The 17,684-nt window shown below is 46.3% G+C and overlaps 1 protein-coding gene across 2 annotated transcripts in view; it reads right to left on the bottom strand.

The window, feature by feature from the left end:
- Nucleotides 1–17,684, bottom strand: part of RANBP10 (RAN binding protein 10) — a 59,687-nt gene that overhangs the window by 25,270 nt on the left and 16,733 nt on the right. For both annotated transcript variants that reach the window (XM_054579306.1, XM_054579307.1), the window contains one exon: nucleotides 16,157–16,209. In XM_054579306.1, the coding sequence (XP_054435281.1) occupies nucleotides 16,157–16,209 (53 nt within the window). The remainder of the gene's footprint in view (nucleotides 1–16,156; nucleotides 16,210–17,684) is intronic.

The following is a 17,684-nucleotide window of genomic DNA, read 5'->3' as shown; positions in this document are numbered from 1 at the left end:
AACTGGACCAGTCAGAGGCCTTCCTGGAAGTTTTCTACAAGGGAGCTGGGAGGAGAGTGGGTCTTAAAGCTGCTGTCTCTCCAACCTCAAGTAGAAAGCCAGTTTGACAGACTAAAGCTAATAAAGCAGAAATTGGAGGCAAGAGACAGAGACACAAAGAGAGAGACCTGAGTTCTCTCTTTGCCCTGCCTGAGGTCTGGCAAAACAAGCTGATTAGAGGCGGGTTTCTCTCCCTTGAAGCAACCAAAGTTCTCTAACGAAAGGGATCACATCTAAGCATTTTTTTGTTCCCCTTGTATAACACCTGGCCCACAGCAGTAGTTGCTCATGAATGTTTGTTGAAATGCAAAGGGGAACATGGCCAAAGAAGGGCAGGAAACCTGAAGCACAGGACTGCCAATGTGTCAGACCACATTGTGACACATCATTCATGGGCAATCCTGAGCTTGACTGCGAGGAATTTTGTTGTCATTAAAAAAAATAAATAAATAATAATAATAATAATAATAATGAAAAAAAAGTTAGAGCTGTCTGACTGCATCATGCCTCTACTTAGTCTAATGGCAAAGCTACTTCTGGGCCCCAGAAAGCAGCCTGCAGCCTGGCTCCAGACCTGGCTCTACCCCTGGGTAAGTCAGGGGTCTCAGTTTCCTCATCTTTGAAACAGGACAGGTGACTAAATACTGCTGCCAGCTCCAGAAGAATCCATGTTCTGATTCCCCCTTCACATTAAGAGGGTCCCGCAACTACAATGACTCCCATACCCCTGCCTGGGCAAGCTTCCCCTCCAGCCCCACCCCCTCTGCTTCAGAGCTGGATCTCCCTTCCTACCCCCACTCCTACTGGGAGCCCTAGTCAGCAATTTTCTGAGCATGGCCCTGGCAGCACGTGTAGTCATCCCCCTCTCTGGGTGGGCCTCATGTGAGGCTGGAATAACACGCCGAGGAACTGAGAACACCCTCCTCACCACAAGGCCAGAGCCAGCCGTCTCAGAGGACAGTGGGATGTGAGGGCCAGAAGAAAACAAGGGGCTACAGCGGCCTGGGTCAGGCCCTGCAGGGAGTCAGGTCCAAGTGGCTCTGGATCAGATGATGTCTCGGGCCACAAGATGAAGACAACACTCTGACAAGAGTGCCACCTTACTTCCCTCTCCCGAGAGTATACGGCTTGCCAGTCCCAGAGATAACTGATGAGTAGCCCGCTGACACCCACACAGAAAAGCCTATTCCCTGCCACATCAGATGCCAGTGCTGCAAGGAAAAACGACGCCATATTCAGGCCAGGGTGCCCCAAGCGCCCCGTTCAGGGGCTCCGGCACTCCCCATCTCCCCTTCCCTCATCACTCAGAGGGAAGTCTCCATCACAGAAGCACGGGGGTGGCTGAGGAAATGACTTTTCATCTTGGCACTCCCACATGCCACCCCAGTTACACTGCCCTGGAGGAGGGAGGCTCCTCACGGGGGTGCCAGGGAATCCTGCGTGATTGCTCCAGGAGCCCACCCCCTGCCCCTCCCATCTCCCAGGACACATCAAGCGCTTCAGTCCCAGGACAGGAATGAAAAGAACTCCTACTGCTGAGTGGAAAGATTTCTGCATCATCAATCAGCACATTAGCACAGAACCCTGGGAGGTGGGCTGGTGCTGTGCCTGCCCAATAGGTTTTTCCAGTCCTGGCTCCAGGCTGACCAGGACAGAGTAGAACCCATGTCCTGCTCACAAAGATAGCCTATGAGCTGACCCCTAAGCCACCAAACCAGCCATCTCTGCCCAATAAATAGATCCTAGTCATCAGTGGACTTTGAGGTCAGACACTTGGGTTTGAATCCCAGTTCTGTCATTTTTAGCCCCTCTAAGTTCTCCTGGCTGAACTTCTCTTTCAGGTTGGTAAGAGGATTAAATAAGAATGGACGCAGAACACCAGCCCACAGGAGGCACTCATCTGCGAGTCTCCCTTCCCTCTCCATCTCTAACCTAGCTCAGCGATCAAGCCTGGCTGCTACAGACCTCCTGCTCCCTTTTGCCAGAAGGCGCAGGCAGGGTGGAAGTAGTCACCATCCCCCTCTCCCAACAGCCCACCGACAGCAGCCCCAGGCCTGCTCCAGCCTTGCTTGTTCCCACTTTTGTGGGGAGGCCACCTGACCCTTGGAGCACTTGGTAGAGCTCAAGAGCCATGCCCAGTGGTGCTCAGAATGCTACTGTTGAGGCCGGCTATGGAGGAAAGGGGCCGGGCTAGCTTGTCCAGGGCGCTTCCTGAGCCTGGGCTTCTGTGGAGAGCACGCGAGCCATGGAGGGCCTCAGGGCAGGGCTGCTCCTCGAGGGGGATCACTCGCACTCACTCACAGCTCTCACGCTGCGGACATCCATCAGACAGCTGGGCTTCCCACAATCTCAAAATATCTTTAAAAATCTGGCAGAAGCAATGTTTGGAATAGCTCAGCAATGGATAATGGGAAAGCAGGAGAGAGTTTTTCACTCAGCACTGTGGGGTGACCTCCGAGAAGGCCTGTCACCGTACTCACAGGGCTGTTACCCTCAGCCATGGGACCAAGGACCAGGATTAACACAACCTTAAGGCGATGCCTCTGGCAGCTCTAGGCCAAAGGAGCCAGGGATCCCCTGGGCTCTTCTCTTCCTTATGCTCGGTACAGAGGCCACAGTAAAAAGGGCAGGAGAAAAAGGCTGACTGCAGGTAGCTGGAGACACCAGGGGCGGACACCAGGCGGAGCCTGTCCTCATGGGGGCACGCAGGCCTTACTCTGAGACAGAGCCAGGTGTCAGCTTGATGCCTGCACAGGGTGAAGGACTACATACCAGCACCTGCATATAAAGGGGTCTTCCACAAGTCATACTCCTTCTCTGCTCCAAAAGAAACAGGTACCAGATGGCCAGGGGCAGCCAGGTGAGCCTAGCTGGGTTTAGCTAGGACATGGCTCATATGTTATCTGGTATATCTGGCAGGGCTACCTGCCTACACTTCAGGTTCCCATAGGACAGGCTGGGTTTGTCAACCCATGTTGAGTCAGGTTCAGGAAAGGGATGTCACTATCCCATAAAAGTAAGGTGCAACCTCAGCTCCTAGGCCTTGGTATGTCTCTTCTGTGGTTGGGTTTGGCTTGTCCTTGTTTACACTGAGCTCCTTATGAACCTTTGGTGAAAGGCAGTGGACATGTGCCCCTGGTAATAGAGGAGCCTGGGACTTCACAAACATTGCCAGATCCGGCGAGATGGGCATGTGCAAAACCCCTCCCAAAAGGAGGCCCTGGCATAGTATTCCGTATTTCCAGAACCCCTAGATACGTTCTCCCTCTGCCCAACACTACGGAGGCAAGGGATCGATTAGTAACTGGTCCCAACTAAGCTCCACCTCGACGCGGCCCCAGCCTCCAGTCACACTGGAGGACACTTGAGAATCTCTGTTTTCAAAGACTGACAAACTCAGGTTTCAGAACTGGCCCTTCTGCTGTCGATGAAACCTCTTATCTCAAAGGACTTAACTTGCCTTGAAAAAATAGTTTTAAGTGCAGAATTTTTACCTCTGTGCAACAGAGAGGAGGGACATGGTATCTGCAAGAAGAAAATAGGATAAGAACCCCCAAGCCCAGTAGTTTCCACGTCTGACTGAGCTGCCTCGTTTCAAAAGGCTGCCAGGCAGCCCTAGGATGTTGTAGTAACACAGGTCTCCCCTGCAGCTGAGGGAAGAGGCACACAGGAGAGGAACATGGGCCCAGCTGAACATAGGGCCAAGGGCACTGCTGACCCAGGGAGCAGCAGCAGGGAGGCAGAGGGCCTCTTACATAAAACACGTTCTGCAGGAGGGGCTGTGGCGGGTCCTGCAGCCCCAGCACCATGAACCACCACGTGCGCCACCAAGGGCTTTGACCAGTTACCTGGCCCGTGGGCCCAACTGCCAAGCCATTCTGTTCTGAACTGCCCCGTAGATAGAACCTGTTGCCAGAGATGCAAGGCCCTGAGTATCAACCCCACCCAGGTCTCCTCTCCAGGATATCTCTGACAGAGGAAGAACAGAGCAATGGAGGCAGCAAGGGGTTGGGCAGCACCAGGCACACAAACCCCCACCTACGTTCCCATAGCCCTGGTCCTGGGAAGCTGCCTAGTGGCTTCAGAGAATCTCCTGGCTGCTCCCTTTTGAGGCAGGGCTGCCTCAAGGCCCCTCTAAATTGAACTGCAGGGCTATCACCAGTTGGCTTCTTCCCTCTACCAGCCTGGCACTCACTTGGGAGGCTTATGTGGCACCTACAATTATTCCAGGGATGCTGAGGCCTGTTCCCAGGTGCTCTGCCAGGGTTAGGGGGAGGTACACCCAGATTCCCAATTGGGGTCCTAATGGCTCAACCCACCCCCTGGAAAGAAGCATGCCTTCCTTGCTGGAGAATGAAACTCAGCAACCTCATGGAAGACTCGTGATACACTACAAATTCTGGGATGAAAGTGCTTCAAGAGAAGTACTGGTTAACGGTGGACACAGTGGGAGCACATCAGCTGCAAGCAACAAGGGTGCCCTGCCTGCACTGCGTGGGACAGAAGCAGTACCTGTCTGGCAGGTACATACTAAAATAGCATTTCCAAACTACAGGAAACCCACCTACGTGCTAGCAATCTCTACGCCATCCACTACACAAAGCCACCTGCTATTGAGACATCTTACACCACATGTGCTGCACCCAGCAAGGATAGGGTGAAAGGACATGGAACAACACCCTGATATTTACTGTCAGTGCCTGCCACGCCCCTGGCAGGGGCTAGCCTCTGCCCTCATGAACGTGGCACAGACCCCGCTGCTCTGCCCTGATCTCTGCTATATCTGCACTTGCTCTCTCCTGTGGCACATGCAGATGTGAAATATCAGCTGTTTGCAGAACGTGTCCCGCCCAGCAGAAGCAGGGCCCAGGCACAGGGATCAGGACACAAACACTCCCGGGGCATGCCCTACCAGCCGCTTGGAGCGGGCTTGGTTAGGGGAGCTCAAGAGAAAGGAGATGCTCCCTTGAATATGACCGTACTGTGGAAAGAAGGCAGTCCTTCTGCCCCACGCCCACCCCAAGGCCTGGTCGCCTGGTGCCATCTGCTTCCAGGGGTATGCCCTCCCGTCCCTCCTAATCCCCAGCTGTAGTTCTTACAGCTGCTTCTTTTCCAACAGTTCAAGGAAAGTATACCTCAGTGGGCCTGGGTCCTCCTTGGAGGGGTTGTAGTAATTAAGGTAACATATGTCACACCAAGAAAACGGCCGCCTCCTCCACAGATACAGCAGGAGGGAGTTATCGGCTGCCCAGCTCTGATGCCGACGGGGCCGCCTCTCTACACAGCCTGAGTCTCCCTTGCTCTGTCTGAGGTACAAGGTCAGAAGGAATTATCTGTCCTACCCTCGTCCCCCGCAAAGCACCCAAGCTTGAGAGAAGTCCAAACCCTACCGTCTACCCACACCCCTGACTTTTTTCTCCCCACTTCCCCAATCCAAGGACCCCAGCCCCGGCCTCTCTCTGCCAGCCCATGGAGAGGTGGGTGGGGCACACTCACCTGCCTGCGGATCATCCTGCCCTGCTTCCGAGCCATTCAGCCAAGGGTTCTGACATTCTTACTTTGGGCCACACCTGTTCCTTGGTTTCATGCTTAAGGAGGCCAAAAACACCTTACGAAATGTAAACAGTAAAACTTCCACATCTTCCAACAGAAACCCCTGACCGCGCACGTTAAGACATGCCCATCTGCTCCCACGAAAGTCTGGGCACCACCACCTCATATGAGAGGCTCTCTGTTACCATCTGCCCAGGGGGCCAGCACAGCAGCCCTCTGCCCCCGACAGCCCTAGAAGGCTCCTACCAAATGAATCAGACAAAGAAAACACCTGAAACATCAACATCCTGACTTTGGTTGCTGTGCTGTCCTCTTCCTCCAAAATTCAACTCCAGCTAAGATGTCTACTCAAATCCAGAAGACATAAGCACTGAGGAGAAAATAAGCACTGTAATCAAAAATGTAGTTTTGATTACAGCTAACTCTGCTCTGATATACGAACATTCACAAAAGAAACTTCAACATATAGGTAATTCCTCCTTCAGGTGGAAAAAACAGCTAACTCCACTTTGATATACAAACATTCATAAAAGAAACCAAAATGTACAGATATTTCCTTTGTCAGGTAGGAAAAAAATACCTGTCTCAACAACAACAATAGCTAACATTTATATACCCTTTGTTTGTGACAGGCACTATTATAATCACTTTATAGGAACTAATCCACTTAATCCTCTTAACTATCCCATATATGGGTCAGGTACTAGTATCACTTCCATTTTAAAATGCAGAAACTGAGGCACAAAGTAACTTACTGCAGGTAACTTAGCCGCCAGGACACAAATGCAGACAGTGTGGCTCCAGAGTCCCTGCTCTTAACCGCTGAGCAATTCTGCTCCACCACAGGCCTAGAGCTCTGTTTCCTCCCATGACCAAATGTGAGCCAGTGACTGGTTCAACAACGATGAGCCTTCACATACAGAAAAGGGGGAATGGTCGTTCCTCTTACAGGTAGGTGGTAACAGAGACCTCACACACAATCAGCATCACAGTGGTTAGGGCGGCTAAGTTTCAAAAGAAGGCTTTCTCACCACAGAAGGAAGGCTGCAGGCCAAAGGGGATATGATGCAAGACTGGTTCCACCATACTTGACTTGCTGAAGCCATTGCATTGAGCAAAATGCAGGAATGGCTGCTTCCTACAGCCCAAGTGCATCTATGCTTATTCTGGGAGAGTGATGGTAAAAAGATGTGGTCCAAGCAACCAATGAATGCATAAGCAAGTGAACCAACGAATCAATGTTTCCCTCTCCCTCTAATCAATCCAGATAGATAGATAGATAGATAGATAGATAGATAGATAGATAGATAGATAGATAGATGTGGTCCAATTCCCAAAGAGCTCACAATCCAGGGAGGACATGGCTGGGCAAGGTTGCACAGAGGGTCCTGGGCAAGAAAGGCATCTGCCAAGGGGTACAGTAGGGAATGTCTGTAGCATGTTTGTGGCTCCCCACAGACATGTTAGTATGCGATGTGTGTGGAGGGCAGAGGTGGCAGAAGACACTGAGTAGAGCCCACAGAGTCTGTGTCCTCTGGGCAGAGGGATCAGAGGCACAAAGCAGGAAGGGGCAGAGCGTACAGAGGGAATGGAGAGCAGAGGCCTGAGGTAGAGTGATCATCCAGGAGGCCCTGGAGACAGCCCAATGGAGAGGCAATGACAGTAAGGACGGAGGAGGGGGCTAGATTAAAGAGATGCTTGGGAAGCGGCAGAACCATGGGAGGAGGGAAAGAGAGGGCATGAAGATTGCCCTCTGAGGGGTCCTACCAGGGAGCCAGGGTAGACAGTAACTTTCAGCAGAGATAGGGAATGCATGAGGATCTGATTTTTTAAAAAGATTTTATTTATTCATCTTTACAGAGGGGGGAAAGGAGGAAGAAAGAGAGAGAAACATCATTTGGTTGCCTCTGGTACATGGGGACCAAACCTGCAACCCAGGCGTGTACCCTGACCAGGAATCAAACCAGTGACTTTTTGCCTTGCAGGGTGATGCCAACCAACTGAGCCACACCAGTCAGGGTGAGGATCTGATTTTTGCAGGATCACCTCAGTTTGTAGCAAGTGGGTTCACCGTCTGCTGCAACTTAAGCAAAGCACCGAGATGTGTGTGTGTGTGACCTGCTCAAAAACAGAGTAGAGACAGATGAGTGAGTTGCCTGGAGGGCCCATTAGCTGCCCTTTACTGCACTTGCAGGGCCTGGCAAAGCACACCCATCCAACCATTCATAGGCCAAACCAGAGTCTTCTAGATCCTTTAAGGAAGGTGAGAAGCCTCCACCTCCTCCATGCCAACCTCACTCAGCTACTGTAAGCTCTAATCAGGGAACAGACCCAAAAGTAACCAGAGAAAGGAGTTGTCTAGACTAGAGGAGGAAAGGGGAGAGGGAGGGAGGCGGGGGTGGGTGGAGAGAAGGTTAGCCCCTATAGTTAAGAATTTCAGGCCAGACCATCATCTGTTCTCACTGGTTTTACTCAACCAGGTCAAGACCAGAGAAAAAAGTAGCTTCAGTTCCATACTTGGGTCTCTCCTTCCTCGCAAACTTCTCTTCCAAGGACTCATAAAAGGCAGGACTGAGCCAAAGGCCAGGTCCTTCTTGACAGTATCAGCTGTACAGGCCAATGCTGGACTTCCTAATTTAACCCCTTTTCTTTCTTTCTTTTTTCAAAAAGATTTTATTTATTTATTTTTAGAGAGGCAGGAGGGAGGGAGAAAGAGAGTAAGAGAAACATTGATGTATGAAAGAAACATTGATCGGTTGCCTCTTGCACACACCAAAACTGGGGACTGAACCTGCAACCAAGGCGTGCACCCCAACTGAGAATCAAACCAGCAACCTTTCGCTTTGCGGACAATGCTCTACCGACTAAGCCACGCCTGTCAGGGCTACCTCTTTTCTTAAATTGACTCAGGCAAGGGCTGCTCAACTCAAGTTCTCCTACTTGCTCCTAACGACACTGAAACTTGGCCTCTAAAGTGGCCATCGCTGGGCCATCTTAGTAATAAAAACATTCTTGAAACAAATTATAAGCAAAACTCTGGAAGCATACCACAGCAGCTTGCAGTCCAACCACCCACTACTCTGAAGGCTCTGAGCCCAGCTGAATTACCTCCTACAGGAGTGAATCCTGTGCTCCTTCCCCATCATTCTACTCTAAGATACTACCATGCTCTTCTGGGTCACCCTTGCACCCGCTCCTGCCCCTCGCACCTCGGCAGGTCACACCCCTGCTTACACCGCCAGCAGCTCTCCCTAACACATCCCACCATGTCCCCCTCCCGGCGCTGGCCACCAGGCCCACAGCAGCTCCAACCCTCCAACCCAAAGCACTTGGCTCAGCACGTCATTTCCAAAGTATTTTTGACCCCTCATAACAAATCTATAAAATATATAGACATACAAACAAATTTAAAAAAAAAGTGTACAGAAAACTATATGACAAATCAGGAACAAACTCTGTACCTACATATTTCACAAAACCTGATAAACCAGTATGAAGTAAATTTGTAAAAAGGCAGCCCACATTATATTCCTGATCATGATGAATAAAGTCAGGCTCAGCCAATTAAACATATAATTAAACAGTGCCCAATCACATGAAAATTACAGAGCACTCTACTTTTGTATATGACCTGGGTCAGAAAGAAAGTTAAGAATAAACAATGTAATAAATACTTTAAAATGAAAAACTAAAACAGCATATCAACATTTGTGAGAAGTAGAAAAAGGCATTTAGAAAAAATGCCTAACAATAGGCACCTATCTTTATTAGTAAGAAAACTAATATGATGATATAACTATATTCAGAATATAAAGGAAAATAAAGTAATAAATCAAAGGAAAGGATGACAAAGAAAACACAGAAGCAAAAATCCTCAACAAGATACTAGCAAACTGAATCCAGCAACATACATAATACAAGATCAATTATAAAAAGCAATTATATTTTCTACACTATCAATGAACAACCTAAAAATAAAATTAAGAGAACAAGTCCATTCACAGTAGCATCAAAAAGAATAAAATGGGGATGAATTTAAGAAAACAAATGCAAAACTTATGCTCTGAAAACTACAAAATGTTATTGAAAGAAATTAAAGATTTAAACAAGTGGAAAAACATTCCATGCTCATGGATTGGAAGATTTAATACTGTTAAGATGGCAATACTTCCCAAATTGATTGACAGATTCAATGCAATCCCTATGAAAATCCCAGCTGATTTCTGTATAGAAATTGACAAGCTAATTCTAAAATTCATATGGCATTGCAAGGGATCCAGAATAGCCAGAACATTCCTGAAAAAGAAGAAAAAAGGTGAAAGACTCACACTTTCTGATTTCAAAACTTATGATAAGGCAACAGTAATATATATACTACAAAGATATATGTTTCTTTGCACCTGGAGCATACTGTTTTATATATTGATATATACTCATATACAAAAAAAATACACTGGGGTGCATCAAAATTGAAAACTTATGTGCTTCAAAGGACATCAAAAAAGTGAAAAGACGGCCCTGACCTGACCGATGTAGCTCAGCTGGTCAGGCATCATCTAGCAAAGTGAAAGGTCACTGGTTCGATTCCCAGTCGGGGTACATGTCTAGGTTGGGGGTCTGGTCTCCAGTTGGGGCATGTACGAGAGGCAACCGATTGATGTTTCTCTCACACAATGATGTTCCTCTTCCTCTCCTTCTCCCTCCCTTCCTCTCTCTCTAAGAATAAATAAATGAAATCTTAAAAAAAAAATAAGGACAACCTACAGAATGAGGGTAAAGAATTGAAAATCATATAATTGTTAAGAAACTTGTATCCTAAATATGTAAAAACCTTTTACCACTCAAAAATAAAAAGATAAATAACCCAGTTAAAAAATAAGCAAAAGACATGAACAGACATATCTCCAAGGAAGATATACAGATGGTAAATAAAGACATAAAAACCACATCAGTCATCAGAGAAATGAAGTGAAAACTACAATGAGATACCACTTCCACTAAGTGGCATCTAGTCCACTAAGATGGCTACAATCAAAAAGTCAGATAATACCAAGTGTCAACAAGAATACTGAGAAATCAGAACCCTCACACGCTGCTAATGGGAATGTAAAATGGGGCAGCTGCTATGGAAAACAGTCTTGCAGTTCCTCAAACAAAATTAAGCAGTGTTAGTATATGACCCAGCAATTCTACTCCTGGACATAATAGTCAAGAAAAATGAAAGCATAGGTACACACAAAAACTTGTACACAAATGTTTACAGCAGCATCGATCATAGTAGCCAAAGGGTAGAAACAATGCAAATATCCATCAACAGATTCATGGATAAGCAAAATGTGATATATCCATACAATAGAATATTATTTGGCAATTAGAAGGAATGAAGTTCTGATACATGCTACAACGTAGGTGAACCTTGAAAACATTATGCTAAGTAAAAGAACCCAGTCACAAAAGGCCATATATTAGATGATTCCATTGCTATAAAATATCCAGAACAGGAGAATCCATGGAGACAGAAAAGTAGATTAGTGGTTCACAGGGGCTGGAAGGAGGGAAAATCAGGGTATGATTGCTAATGAGTAGGAAGTTTCTGGGGTGATGAAAATGTTCTGGAATTAACGGTGGTGACGGTAGCGCAACTTTGTGACTATACTAAAACCACGGTATTGTGCACTTTTAACTTTTTTTTTTTTTTAAGAGAAAGAGAGGAATACTGATTTGTTGCCCCACTTATTTATGCATTCGCTGGTTACTTCTTGTATGTGCCCTGACCGGGGATGGAATGCACAACCTTGGTGTGACAGGATGATGCTCTAACCAACTGAGCAACCCCGCCAGGGCTGAATTTACACTTTTTTAAAATCCTCACCCAAAGATTTGTTGTTTTCTTTTTAACTGATTTGTGAGAGAGAGAATGAGAGAGACGGAGAGAGAAACACTGATCAGTTCCCTCCCACATACACCCTGACTGGGGACCAAACCCACAAACCAAGTATGTGCCCTGCCTGAGAGTTGAACCTGCAACCCTCTGGTGTATGAGATGATACTTAAACCAACTGAGCCACCTGGACAGGACCAAACAGTGCATTTTTAAAGGGGTGAATTGTGTGGTATGTTAATTTTAAAACTAAGACACACTAGATTGATAACAGTAACCATTCTTTTTTAAAATTAATAAAATAGATTTAATTAAACTAAAATGTCAATGAAGATTTTTTTTAGGTTTTGATAATATTAATCATAGCCATTTTTCTATAAATTAAGAGAATTATATGGGCAAAGCAGAATATACTGGAGGTGATGCCACAAGAAACAAATTTGAACATGCTAACAAAAGAGGAAGGCAAAGCCTTCCAAAAACTTGTATGCCTCAGTGTCCTCTCCAAAAGACCAACGAGCCCTGATGGATTCACTGATAAATTTTTCTAAACTTGTGAATAGAAAGTTATCTACACGTACAACCATGAAAATAAGAAACTCGTCTCAATCAGCTAGTAGAATTCTTCTCAACTAAACCAGCTATACTGAGTTATCTAAATATACAGCCACAGGCATTTATAAATTTAACCATCCACTTCTGATTAAATGCTTCCAATTAACTATTTCAGGAGAAGGAAAGAAGTTTTTTCTTTAACTCCCTCCTGAAGTTCCCCAACATGCCAGAACTCTCACAACTCCTACTGCCCAGGAGCACCCGCCCGGCACCGACCCCTCTGGAAGGCCCCCTCTATGCTGCTACTGCACTCCTCAGCTAGCTGCTGATTAGCAAGTCTGATCACATCTGGTCTAGGCTCAAAACATTCCTGCAATCCATACAAGAATGTTTACATAAGGAAGCCCAAACCTCTTGTCATGAGACGCAAGACTTTTTCCTCAACTGGCGCATCCTGACTGTCCCCAGGAAGCCATCCGATCACATTAGACAACTTAAATGGAGTCACCCACAGGCCTTGCTGTTCCATCGCCTAGACCCACTGGGCAAACTTCTATCTGCCCCTCAACACCAGGCTGAAACACCATGGTGAAGCTGCAGTAATCACACTGACCACTGCCCTCCACCAAACACACCAGTATCTATCAAGAATATTCATCAGCCCTCAAACATCTCATTTAAGGTTAAATCTCAAATTCTAGACCCAGCCCAGGCCACCGCCATCACTAACCTCCCACCAACCGTAGAGCCACACACTACAAATGGCCTTCATCTCAACCTAGGGCCTCTTGGAAACCAGAAGCAACCGGCAGGGAGGCTCTGACCAGCTGCCATCATCCTCCATCTCACCTCCCCACTGATTACGGGCAAGTAGTTTCAGGTCCCACTGTTCGTGAATGACGAAACTTTCAGTTTGGGAGAATATGCTCCTTATTACCAATTTTTTTTTTAAAAAGTGAGCCCAGAAAATAGAAAGCAGCAACGGGTATTTTGATCTTCAAATCCAGCACTGGGGTGAACAGTGGCAGGCCATCCTCTTTCCTAAGAGAGGTCCATCCTTCTGTCCCTATATCTGTCCTGTGCTAGGTCTGCCGTGCCACTTGCCTGCCCTGTATCCTGGGAAAACCAGAGGAATCCATCCTTCCTCGGGAGAGTCCCTATCTAGATGCAGCCTGACTCATGCTTTCCGCCGTAAAGAAAAATCAGGGAGAGATCAGATATTGCAGGAAGGAAAACCCTCGGAGCTGGCAGACAGAGTGAAAACAAAGAAAGGTACAATATCCACAGAACACTGATGCCCCTTTCTCTTGCCAAAAAAGAGATGCACCAGGGAGCATGTAAAAAAGTGCCAACTCTCCTGATGTGCTAGTGTGGAGTCAAACACCTCATCGTCTCCAAGCCTCTTCTCCCTATAGGCCATCCCTATACCTGAATAGGGTCTGATTTCACAAAGGCCAGATGGATTTCCCTACAACTGTACGTTAACAACGTCAGAGCACGCGACCAGTGGCTGGCTTCCAGCATCCCAGAGCCCCAACTTAGAACCAAGGCTAGGGCAGCTCCATATGGCTGTCTCAAAGCGACTCAGGTCACCAGGAATCTTGAACACCTCTCCCATCATCTGCTCCACTCCGGGATCCCAAATCCATGAGTCAAGCAAAAATAGTTCTTACTAAAGAAGGATGAGCAAGTGAAACTCAAAATACTAAGCCTACCACATGATAAAAGGCTGCATTCCAAGACCACCTGAAAGACAGGTATGAGAGCTGCTTGATACAGGGGTATTTGTGTTTATTTTGTCTTAATTTCACTTATATTTTTAAAACAGAAAATATATTCAAAAGAAAGAAAATGTAAAAGCTTCAAAAGTGAAAAATTTCTTTTCCACTCCTGTTCCTAGCCTAAAAGACAGACAATATTACAAATTTTTCTGTAGCTTTACAAAAGTATACTACCTATACATGTACAAGCAGAAACAGATATGTTTGTTTTCCCTTTTTGTTATATTTAGTACCATATTATACACTGTTCTGTTTTATATCTTTCACTTAACAATATATCCTAGAGGTTACTCCAAATCAGCACCTAAAGAACGTCCTCACTTTTTATGGCTGCATAGTATTCCTTTAGGAAGAGCAACAATAATGTATTTAACTAACATTCAGGGTTGCTTACAGTGCTATCCAACAACAGATGATAATCATTTTTTGTATAATAAACCTATAAAACCTCTTTCCTCTCTCACCAAAGCGTGCAAAAGTTCAAAGAGCAAATTTAGAACAAGAGAAAGATTAAGAATTAGTTTATCCTTGCCCTGGCCTTGTGATTCAGTTGGTTGGAGCTTCATCACATATACCAAAAGGTTGCAGGTTGGACTCCTGGTCAGGGCACATACCTAGGTTATAGGTTGGATCCCCAGTCGGGGAATGTACAGGGCGCAACTGATCGATGTTTCTCTTTCACATAGACACTTCTCCCTCCTCCACTATCCCTTAATCTCTCTCTAAAGTCAATAAGCATATCCTTGGGTAAGGATTTTTTAAAAAATGAGATTCTAGAAGAATCGGTTTACCCTTGATGAGAAATTATTGTCCTAAGCTGAGCGTTCGTGAAAAGGCAGAGCTAGAGACACTGCAAACACATCTATTGAGCTGAGGCTAGGGGTTTGTGTAACAAAGATCCCAGCCACCTGCTGCAGAGAGGCCAATATGCCACACATATTCTGATTAATAACAAAAGGCCAGTTTTCACTCGGATCAAAGTTTAAAAAAAAAAAAAGCCTTGGCTGGTGTGGTTCAGTGGACTGAGTGCCTGCCTGCAAACCAAAGGATTGTTGGTTCAATTCCCAGTGGAGGGAACATGTCTGGTTGCAGGTCATGTTCCCAGAAGGGGGGTGTGTGAAATGCAACCACACATTGCTGTTTCTCTCCCTCTTCCACTCTCTAAAAATAAATAAATAAAATCTTTAAAAAATAAAATAAACTAAAAGCCTTTATTAAAAAAAAAAAAAAAAAAAATGCCAGGTTCCTGACAATTAGTTGACTCCTAAGCAAGTCTAGATTTCCAGTATTTGCAATTAGCCATTGGAAAAAAAAATCTGCTATTGATATTAAACGGGCTGGAAAAGACATAAGGTTTAAGTACTGCGCCCTCTTTGGAAAAAGCCAGCTGCCTTCTCCATGTCACGAACACAAAGAGAAGAGAGGGCCAGGACAGGGACTTCGCCTGCCTCCGTGTCAGGGCAACTTGTACCATGTCATTTTTGCCACTCAGGGACAAATGGTGGTCATTCTGGTGGGGGCTTCTCTCCTCTAAGCTGTGCTCAGCCCAAGACTGAGCATGAACCACTGGGCTGAAAACAGCTGAAAGGGTGCGCGGGTGGGAGAGGAGTCCCATCTGCAGGGCCCACAGCATTCCGCAAATCTGAGGCTGCTTTCAGCCCAAATCTTGTACACATCCTCCTATTTATTAAGGAATTGCCTTGCCCTGGATTGAGTGCCTGCATGCGAACCCAAAGGTCGCTGGTTTGATTCCCAGTCAGGGCACATGCCTGGGTTGTGGGCCAGGTCCCCAGTTAGGGTTTGTGCAAGAGGCAATCGATCGATGTATCTCTCGCACATCGATGTTTCTCTCCCTTTCTTTCCCCTTTCCTTCCCTTCTCTCTAAAAATAAATAATAAAATCTAAAAAAAAAAAAAAAAAAAAAAAGGTAAATTGCCTCAACCAAACATGGGAAGCCACATAAAGACTTTGATCTTTACCATGGTGAGGTAACAAAGGAGCCGGTGTTGGCAGTGAGTGGCCTTACTCCCCATGTATGCTTGAGTCCCAGGCTGGTCAGGCAAAGGCCAATGGGAGTGAAGACTACTGAGGTGTGTCCCCACTGAGAACAAGTTCAGGTCACTTGGTTTTGATTGCAAACAGTTTAAATTCCATGAATGACAATCACTTGCCAATTAATTGTTGGAATGGAAGTCTACACCATCCTGGCCCAATGGCCATCTTTTAGGATCCTCTACCCAATGGCTTGGCTTGCAAAGTCCTTTCTAGCCTCTTGGCTGCCGCCATGACTCTCGCCACAGAACGGATCAGGAGAGCAGAACAAATGTTCTCTTAACCAGTGACTCACCAGGAAGTCTGTTCATGTTGACGCCTTGAGCTGAGAGTCCTATTCCCATGTACCTTTAAAAAAGCACACACAAAAGTTTTGGTTAGCAAATGATTATGCATTTCTCTTGTCAAATACTTCTTGGTAAAAGACAGAAAACAGGAAAAGCAATGCTCTTTTAACATATTAGTGGTTCTTGGAGAAACTTGACATTTTGATTTTCCATGGAAGTCATCTCAATGCCTTAAGCAGTTGAAGAAAACAGGACATAGTACCTGTAACCAGGAGCCACTGGCTTCGGTTTCAAAGCAAAGTTTCCTGAAATCTCTGCTTCCAGTCCCATGGTTTCTGGCTCCAGTTAAGGCAGCAGAATCTATTCCCAGGGGGTGCCCAAAGTGAGGAGCTCAATTCTAGTAAAATGCTTGGCAGAGCAACACAAGATCAATCCCATAGGGACAACTCTGCAGCAAAGACCAGGACATGGAAAAGGTACAGTCAGGCAGGATCTCTACAGGGTCATCAGGACCCCTCATACAGCGCTTCTTGTCTGGGCATCTCTAAACTCATTACCCTGTCCTGTACATCACCCTTTGGCCTCCCCAACCATCCAAACTGTGAGGGCCCCAAGACCCACTCGCTCACTCCTCCCGCCCCCGGTGCTTAAACAGCTAAGCCACCCACAGCCAGGTGGGGCCCATGCTGGGCAACTCTGCCGAAGATATCTCAGTGATACTCAGGAGAGGCCAGGCCAAAAAAGGAAATGAACAGGGTTTTTTTTTTAGTCTAAATGTTTGTAGTTTTCAAAGAAATAGTGAGGTATTTCCTCAAGAACTCAGAAATAAGAGAATCAAGTCAAGCCCACACATGATGCCTGATATTAACCACATTGTGAATGTCAACAGGTAGTGGAGGAGCTCAGAATACTGAAAACACCAACCAAAAGAGGGCTGGGGTGTAACTTTATGGTTGCATAACGATGTGAATGCACTTAATGCCACTGAACTGTGCACTTAAAAATAGCTAAAATGGGCAGAGCATTTAAGATCTTGCTTCCTCGCAAGGATTGTCGGTTTTGCTCAAAAAATTCAAAAAATGGCTATAATTTTATGTTACATATATTTTACTGCAATAAAAAATGTTTTTTAAAGCAGTGACAGAGGGTTCCCTTATTTTGACCATTTCCAAGTGGCTGTGCATGTACATTTTGATTATTTTTTAATGATTTTTAAAAAGATTTTTTTTATTTATTTAGTTTAGAGAGAGGGGAAGGGAGGGAGAAAGAGAGGGAGAGAAACATCAATGTGTGGTTGGCTGGTTCTTGCACACCCCTCACTGGGGACCTGGCCCACAACCCAGGTACATGCCCTGATTGGGAAGTGACGTTTCGCTTCGCAGTCTGGCGTTCAATCCACTGAGCCACACCGGCCTGGGCTTTTTAATGATTTTTTAAAAGATTTTATTTATTTACCTAGCTGGTGTGGCTCAGTGGATTGAGTGCCAGCTTGCAAACCAAAGGGTGGCCAGTTCGATTCCCAGTCAGGGTGCATGC

This window comes from Pteronotus mesoamericanus, unplaced genomic scaffold (assembly GCF_021234165.1).
Source record: "Pteronotus mesoamericanus isolate MK-2021 breed Mesoamerican mustached bat unplaced genomic scaffold, CSHL_Meso_final contig_52, whole genome shotgun sequence".
Taxonomy (NCBI): Eukaryota; Metazoa; Chordata; class Mammalia; order Chiroptera; family Mormoopidae; genus Pteronotus; species Pteronotus mesoamericanus.
The sequence above is the reverse complement of the archived record's forward strand: the minus strand, read 5'-3'. Positions and strand labels throughout refer to the sequence as shown.